Source organism: Tachypleus tridentatus, chromosome 11, assembly GCF_004210375.1.
Source record: "Tachypleus tridentatus isolate NWPU-2018 chromosome 11, ASM421037v1, whole genome shotgun sequence".
NCBI classification, from domain to species: Eukaryota; Metazoa; Arthropoda; class Merostomata; order Xiphosura; family Limulidae; genus Tachypleus; species Tachypleus tridentatus.
In genome coordinates, this window is record NC_134835.1 from 81,276,210 (window position 1) to 81,285,861 (window position 9,652).

Genomic DNA, 9,652 nt, shown 5'->3' on the forward strand with positions numbered 1-9,652 from the left:
CTTGCACACGTTATTTTGTATGAGTTAGAAAACTCAAAATTGAATCTTATGTACTTCAATGAAATGTTTATAAAGATATGAAGAAATATTCTGAGCTAAACTAAACTTGTAATTCAAATGCATTATTTTAGTTTACTATAAAGTTTTCAAGTTGTGCACATAAGGCTCCAAATATATTCAATTAGTAGCTTTATAGATTTTTCTGATAAAATAAACTAAAGACCACTAAGCCACGTTAGGCCCAGTAACAGTAAAATCTCTAGAATTGGCTATCGGTTGTGTCCACCGAGGGGAATGATTTTAGCGTTGTAAATCCGTAGTCTTACCGCTGTACCAGCGGGGGACTACTGACAATGGCTAGTGTTTGTTTTTTTTAATGAAAAATTAAGGGTCAAAATCACAGCCTTTATTCGCTAATATTGTTGTCTGTTGAGCTACAGAAGCAAAGTATTTTACTAGCCAATAATTCAAAGCATTTGAAAAGTGCATTCAAGAATTTAGCAAGATGCCTAATAATGTATTAATTTTTGTTTAATAGTTTGCGTTACTAACGAGGACAATGACCTAAGTAGTAGCACTCGAAAGAAACATCTGTGGTATCGTGACTTGTGAAAAAAAAGGTTAAAAACTTTTGATTTGTTAGTATTGGTTAACCCTAAGTATACTGAGTCATTAGAGAACAACTTATTGCCACATCAACCACGTAGAGTATTTCCAGGGTCAAACAAACATTTCGCTTCAGCAAGAAACAGCATCAGAAACAAATATAGAAGTAAAGAAACTTAGAATTGAACTAATCATCGAATAAGTAGCTTCGTAACATTTCGCTTGAAAATCATTATTTACTTGAATTCCCCTTACGACAGTTTGAATATTTTCGAGAGAAAACATTGGTAGGTATTTTATTTATTGAAATATAGCTATTCCAAGATAATATTATATCATATGACAAGTGAGAAATGTTATCATCTTCGTTTATCGGCATGTTTGTGGTAGACTTAGTAGCCCAAACCGTAAATATTAAATGTGAAACTTTTGCACAGTTAATCATAGGAAGTTAAATACATAGCTTTATGTGAGAAAATATGCTAAAAACGCAATTTCGTTTTTTACATATACTCTTGGGTTATGTTCATTCTCTTTACTGTATTAAAACAGCAAATGACAAAGATATTTAATTGAAATATCTTGGTAAACTTAACATTTATTTTTCTATGACGCTTAAATTATTCCTGCTAATGTCAAGATTAGGTTTAAATACTTTTTAAATAATAACGAAGAAAACGTCTATCTACACTGCTAGTAAGACAAGTTTGGAGTGAATTTTACTTTTCTTTACAAAGGACAATTTAAATTAGTTCTTTTATAAAGGGACTTTGGATTTTAGAAACTTTACTAATTTATAATGTATATCACGCTTGATAAAGAGTAATAAACAACTCATCCGAACATTCACGTAAGTACATCGACTTACTATCCCTTTTCTAGTTTTACTGAGCATGTTATTAATTTAATTGTTCATCAGTCGACAAAACCTTAAGTAATACAGCATATTTTCTTGGTTTCAGTGGGAAAATGGTAAACTCAAGAAATATGTTTCTAAGAATTGCTTTCTTATTGGTTCATGCTATGTTGGGATCATGTAGAATAGTTCCTTTGCTCAATCCAGTGCTAGAAAATAATGTTCTAACTGATGCTCCACCGTCATCAAACATTAACAATATGATGCACCGTTCGTCCGGTAGGACAATAAGTCCACTGAAAAGCGATGACGTTCAGAATATTCTAAGTGAGAAACACGCTTCACCGTTATCTATTGATTGGCCATTACGCCCAAGGCACCAATTTTCTTCAGAATATTATTCAACCATGTCACTTTTAGGCTACACCAAAGGGAAAGGAGCGAAAGCGATAAAAAATCCAGACCATGTGGGAAATGTTCGTAATTATTTGAATGCAGCAGTGAATATTAGCGCAAACCCCTTACCTCATGTTAATAATTTTAAAGCACCTTATAAAGTGACCTACGGCCGTTATCATAGATTATCTCGTTCTTCAGACGAAGAAGCTGTATCCGTGGAGGACGTTATCAGTGTTTTTTTTAAGTTTGCAAGCTTCTTACGTGAAATATCTCAGCAACATATGAACATTAGAAATAAGGGCCAACATATGGAAGGAAGTTATGAGGACCAACATATGAACAGTACATACGAGGACCAACGTATGGACAGTATGTATAAGGATCAACACATGAACAGTAGCTATGAGGATTCTGGTATTCGGACAAGATTTATAATGTAAAGGATTCAGTTGACTCTGAACAAGAAAAATAATTTATTATGAGATAGATCTTTTATTACTCATTTGTATAAATCTTAATCACATTTCGGTAGTCGTATAAACTGAACATAAAATTAGTATCCTGGCTAGAAACAATGAATCGCCTTTGGAAATAATTTTAAAATAGTTTACAACGTGGAACGTTATTATATACGTTCTAAGTTTCGTTGTTTCTTCTCTTTTCGTACGTTTATTTACAAACACGTTTTTCTGTTATATACCTAACAATAAAAAGTATGATTTTGCAAAATACGTGACAACGAGCAAACTTGAATATGAAAAACATAGATTATCAGTACCACATAAAGCGATGTTATCATCATACAACATTTTGAAAACTGTTTTATGTTTACGCAATATTTTAATTTTAGAAATTAGTTAATTAAATTAACATTTTACGCAAATATCACTTTGAAGTAGACAACTTATTCGTACCATTCATAAATAATATTTAATTAGGTGAAGACAAGAAATATTCGTACGATTATTAGGAAAGTATAAATTTAATTAAAATGGAAAATAATTTATTCCGAATGCGTGTACACATTCACTTCATAATTTAATGGACGTAACAGTAAGAAAATGATAAAAATAATTAAGAAATAAATCAAATTACTTTACACGTTATTCGTATGGAATCAGACACATAGAGCTCAAAGTTGGCCTAGCGAGTACAGGGATCTCAAAATAGGCCTAATGTAAGTAAATTCGTTGGGAGATTAATTTGGATTTAGTAACATATAAAAACATATAAATAAGAATCATGTATTTTAATTGAATTTGAAACAAGTATTGTAGGAAATATATAAACACTATCAACGGTATATGTACTCTCAAATCCATATTAAATTATATATATTACCAGTAAAATGAATACACTAGTTTTATTTTCAAAATAAGATTCCATTCGTAGTTTCTAGTGTGAGGAGACACGTGTCTATAAGTTTCCCAAAACATTATATATGTAAAAACGACTCGGCGAACCTGACGATGACCGAAGAAGGTCGAAACGTTGTTCGCTCCTCTACGTAAAAAAATTTCTCAAACCAAACGAGCCGTTTTTACATATGTATTTTCATCTTCAAGTGGGTTTTCTCGACATCTGATTGTTAAAACATCGTTTAAGATATGATTGAATCTTATGTACTTCAATGAAATGTTTATAAAGATATGAAGAAATATTCTGAGCTTAACTAAACTTGTAATTCAAATGCATTATTTCATTAGAAAAATTGCATTATTCTTTTAAAACTTAACTATTTCACTGATTTAATTTACATTGTTGTGGCTTCATAGACCATAATGAATTATATTGAGGTAATCTTTTAATACTTATTTACAAGTTTAGGGTTAGCATTGTTTTACTCTAAAGATTAAAACTAATTATTTATATGAAACGATCAGCATTAATCGTGCAAAAAACAACAGCATTCCAAAGAGTAAGTAATATATTTTGGTAGATCAGAATTTCTTCTTCAAACTCCAATAGAAAGAAGAAATTATTACATGCATTGTCGCAGAACTTTGTAGTATGTGATTTTCATCATTTCGTCTTGTGAAGTCCTGTTTTTGGAGAAACAAGTAGAAAAATGGAAACCAGATTCAAAGAACATAAAAAGTCACCATCACACGTTTTTGAACACTGCAAATCAAATAAACACAACATAACCATAAAAAACACCCAAATACTAAATAAAGAAACAAACGCAAAATTAAAGAAATCTTACTTATACAACAACTCAAGCCAAAGAAGGTCGAAGCGTTGTTCGTTCCTCTACATACAAATTTTCTCAACCCATACCAGCCGTTTTAACATATATATTTTACTCTACAAGTGGATTTTCTCGTCATCACAGTGGGATACTCTTGCTTTTCCCACCACGGGCATGGAAACCCGAATTCTAGCGTTGTAAATTCACAAGCATACTGCTGGGCCTCTTTGTGGCTTAAGTTAGTTTTATTGGTCAGAAAAATAACCTTTCTAAGTAAAGGCTTAGCACAGAAACAACATGAAAACAAGTACTAGAGGCTAGAGGGTCCAGAAAGATGTAATCTATCTACATAGAGCAGAAAGATTCGTCTGACTGGTGTCTTGACGCCACAAGTTGTCGCGAACAACGGGCTAAGTCAGCTGTGATAAAATTTAGAATAATTCAGGTGGAACCTCAGAGATCGACTTTAAAGAAACAAACAATCTGAAGAACGATTCGAGTAGTTTGGCAGTCTTGTCAATCATTATTATATAAAGCTGACATCAATGACGTCCAATTTTGCGCTTAGCACAGATACTTCGGATATGTTACAATCATATCAATTTTTCTTGTTGAAAACACGTTAATGTTTACTTCTCGAACTCCTATCATCTATCTGCATTCATTAGACTTTTTTGGCGAATAATACACACACTGTTTCTCAATTTCTATGATATGAACAAAATAAATTCTACGCATAGCGCGGGTATTTTAATAGTTTATAATATTATTTATTTTGCCCAGTTTTGTCTAATTTTTTATAAATGGTTAAATTTTTGTTAATCTTGTGCAAAACTGGCATAATTTCAAAAACTGTCAGTAGAGATCTGTTTATCAAGAACACAATGAAGGTCGGAGATGTCAACTGCTTGAGATTCAACTATCTTAGTAGCAGAACATTTTAAGTTATGAGCAAACTGGTAAAATCAGAAACTAATCATTATTGTGTTAGTTTTCTACTGCAGTTTATGATTTATGTTCGAAACTTACTTTTGTTACGTACTTATGCCATAAATTTTATATTATATAATAAGCATTATTTTCTCCCCTATTAAAATGCCCCCTACTGTCTCAGCGGTATGACTGTGGACTTGCAATGCTAAAAACCGGGTTTTTACCCGTGGTGGGCAGAGCACAGATGCGCATTGTGTAGCTTTGTGCTTAATTCAATACAACCACAACCAAATTAAAATAGTAATGTAATAACAACAGTTTAAATAGAATTCATAACTAAAGACGCTCTTCTGATATTCGAAAATAGTATAAAATTAAAATGAATATATGCACATACACACACAGTAATATAGTTATTTAGATATTCCAAAATGTCTGGAAATTTGTCACACAGTTGACAAGCATTACGAAAATATCAACTATCAACAATTCGAAATACCTTAAAAATTATTGTTTTGAGCATATCAAATATGTCAGGTTATAAATATTTCATAAACATTTAATGTTCCATGAGAAGTTGAAGAAATACCATATACATGAAAAAAATTGAAACAGTTAAAATAATAGGAAACAGAAGTCTGAATTAACAGTAGGTATGTGGTACGATATCTAATATTTATTGTTTTGAGAGAGTAAAATGGAATAGATACAAGAATCAAATATATCCGTTTTAGTTTATATGCGATACGCGAGATTTTACTTTGCGAATAATATTACGTCATTTGGCTAGATGGTTAGGGCGCTCTACTTGTAATCTGAGGGTCGCGGGTTTGAATCCCTATAACACCAAACATGCTCGCCCTTTCAGCCATGGAGGCGTTATAATGTATGGTCAGCACCACTATTCGTTAATAAAGAGTTGGCGTTGAGTGGTGATGACTAGTTTTCTCCTTCCACTGATAAATTAGAGACAGCTGGTACAGATAGCCCTCGTGTAGCTTTGCGCGAAATTCAAAACGAACCAATTACATTATTAGTTTAACTCTTTGGTGTCGTGGAATTGTTTAAAGATTAATTTTGGGGACCAAACTGATTTGAAGAGTTGTACAGCAGTGAGAAGATTTTCGCAAAGACATTTCTTGTATTGTACATGAAAGATGCCAAAAACCAGAATAAGCATGTTACCAAGGTGTCCAAAGCTATGATGGATGCTCTATGGACAACATCTCAGACACGGCATGAAACAGCTTCTATGATGGCGTATGAAGCAGAATGTCATAGATGTCTAGCATCCGTACTTTGAGAAGGCTTTGTTAAGTCGTTGAAATTGATGTTTGATGGGTAACGTAAGATAGGCCAACAGGTTGAGATAATGATAGAAAGAACATCCAAAAGTCTTACAGGATCGTCATAATGAAAAAGCAAAGGCTCAAAATCAGAGCTATGGCCGTGCCACGGAAAAAGAACAATTGAAGGAACAGGCCTAGAAAGTAGAACTAGTAATGGAAAACTTGTGACAGATAAAGATATTAGCAACTTGGAAAATAAACGAAAGAAACCAGAGGAGGCCATGGTAAAATCTGATCTGGAGTACAATAATAGTTGTGTTAAAGCAGAAAAGCTGCGACAAGAATAGAAACCAGCTGTTTATTGAGTCAACACTTGATTTCAGTAGCTAGACGAAGAGAAACGTTTTCACACAGGACTTAATACGAAAGTACGTAAGCCATATCAGTGTTTTGGAACCTAGGATGACGTAGAGCTGTGATAATTTAAATTAATCTATATCAAAAATTTGATGTTGAAGGAAATATACAAGTGGTCATCATGTCCAAGGAAACTGGTCTCTGTTCCTCTGAACAGTTTCTTTCCAATTTCTACGTAGAAAATGTACAGCATTTTGTAAATACGTATAGAAGAAAAAGGTCGTTAGGGAAATTCAAATCTATGTAGAACCCATGACATGAAGTTGTTGATATTGGTGTTTGTATTTAAGCACAAAGTTGCACAATGGACTATCTGTTCCTTGCCTTTCCTGGAAATCAAGAACTGTGCTACGTGGGGGCATCTAATATTAACAACTTAAAATCTCGACGTGCTAATAATTATAATTTATTTTGAACTTATTTATGCAGAAAAACTATTCTTATAAATCAAGGAATAAACATGTGGTAAATGTTTGTGCTCTCCCTAGTCACACAGCGGTATGTCTGTGGATTTATATAGCTGGAAACCGGGTTTACAAAGCACATATAGGCTATTATATTTATAGACTATGGAAATATCAGGGAGGAGAGATGTGCTTTTGACATGACAGTCTTACGAAGGAGCCCAATGAAATGAATACTACGCGCTTCATGGCTATTGCCAAAATAGAACATGACTGGATGTAATGACATGGAATGTAACGACGTGTAAGGGCTCTAAAATCATTTTGAAATTACGTGCTTAGCGTGTATTTTCAAGCTTTCTGTAACGAAAAATGTAAGTAACTTTTGCGAGTTTTGAAATGAATTTCTCATGTTAACTGGTTTTGGAAATAATAAAAGGCTTAACGTTTGCCCTTAGAATTTTCGCGTATGGACGTTTACTGATATGGATACACTGGTATAAGTTACTAATGTACACATATTTTTGAGAGCTACTCATATGACTATGTTGTATGAACTACTTGTGAACTTCTCATAAGGATATATTGATAAGAACTGTTTATGTAGACATAATACTATTAACTGCTCATATGAACACACTGGAATGAGTTATTTATGAGGACATGTTCCTTATTAATAATTCACGTTTAATGTAATTACAAAGGGTTTCAGGGTGAAATAGAAAATGGTTTTAATACAATAAGGAAACTCTTAACTACTAACACTAGTTTTTGAACTATAATAGAAGTTTTTAAACAAAACTTTCGTATAAATTAGGTAAATGGAATCGATAAGTTCCTATATAAACTAGTAAAGCCACTTGTTTAACAGAATGAATCACATTAACATAATATAATATTTTGTACAAAGAGATTAATGTGAAGGATGGTCTTTAGCATTGTCATCTGAGTGAAGATCTGTGTTTCTTAATACATCAGAGTGGATGATACTGTTACAACTGTCTGATAATAGCATTAAATTACGATAAAATTTCAGTTGCAAATTTTAATTAAAATAGTTACTGAATTTATTAGTTTTGTAACGATGTGACATGCTATTAACCTTTTAGATTAAAAATTCTTCATAGAGGAATATTTTACCGTTAAACTTAAATGCATATTTACATTATGGATTTCATTGTGTTGAAAATCTAGGCTGACTGATTTTAGTATTGGATTGTATCTAATTTTTATGTTAAACTAGTTCGAAGGATTATTACTTATTATTATGTAAAGTTGACATGATAAATTGTGATTACCGTAGGAAGTTACGTTAAATGATTACTACTAAACAAACAAGTGTGGAAAGGTAGGTTGAAAGATCATTATTAAACAAAACAAACAAATCATGGAAAGATAGGTTGAAAGATCATTATTAAACAAAACAAACAAATTATGGAAAGGTAGGTTGAAAGATTATTATTAAATAAAACAAACAAATTATGGAATGTTAAGTTGAAAGATTATTATTAAATAAAACAAACAAATTATGGAATGTTAAGTTGAAAGATCATTATTAACAAAACAAACAAATTATGGAAAGGTAGGTTGAAAGATTATTATTAAACAAACAAATTATGGAAAGGTAGGTTGAAAGATTATTATTAACCAAAACAAACAAATCATTGAAAGTTAAATTGAAAGATTATTATTAAACAAACACGTAATGGAAGGTTAGGTTAAAATATTATTATTAAACAAACAAACATGTTATCGAAACGTAGGTTGAAAGGCTATTACTAAATAAACAAACAAATAAGTTATGGAAAACTAAGTTTAAAGATTACACCTAATCGTTCATAGTTGTACAAAGAATGTCTTTTAATCGCCCCCTGTCTTCCACCTGTCACATTCACGTCTCTTTTAATTGTTGCACAAGTTCAACATCCATCATATATTATTTCATCATCTTCTGTTTCTTACTCTATTCTTGTCGTTAAGAGATGTTCTTTTAGCGTAAACTCCACATGCTAGTTATTACCTAAACTAAACTAAAAGGATTATATCTCATCATTATGGAAAGCTTGGTTAAACAAATATTCCTAAATATCATGGAGTATTATTTTGATAGATTCTATGTTGTTCTTACGCTATGACTGATCAAAGTTTTACGCCTGATTCCTATGGAAACTTAATCCGACATATCATATCTCATTGTAATGTGATTCTAAAATGAAGGATCAAAACTATATTTTACATCAGTTTTTATAGGACTGCATTTTATTTTGATGCCAACCGTTAGTTTTTTACTTAAGTCATGAAAATACTCGTAAAATGTCATTATATTGTTTTTTCCTATAAAACACTGACGTAACTACATAATAAAGCATAGTGTTGCATTTGCAAACAACCGAAACTTATTTTGGCACAAATGTACGGGATTATAAAAAGGTTACATTAAATAACACTAAATTAATTGGACACTGTCATATAGTTTTATGTAGATAATTTGAACCGTCTTTATTTTGTAGCTATAGTTATATAACAAACAATCAAAACGTTATTGTTGGGTTTACAA

The 9,652-nt window shown here is 31.7% G+C and overlaps 1 protein-coding gene across 1 annotated transcript; it reads left to right on the plus strand.

The window, feature by feature from the left end:
- Window positions 1–829: 829 nt before the first annotated feature.
- On the plus strand, window positions 830–2,687 carry LOC143232598 (uncharacterized). Its single transcript, XM_076468214.1, has 2 exons — window positions 830–893; window positions 1,569–2,687. Exon 2 carries the CDS (start codon window positions 1,576–1,578, stop codon window positions 2,299–2,301), a length of 726 nt encoding a protein of 241 aa, XP_076324329.1. The 5' UTR covers window positions 830–893; window positions 1,569–1,575; the 3' UTR covers window positions 2,302–2,687.
- The last annotated feature ends 6,965 nt before the right edge of the window (window positions 2,688–9,652 follow it).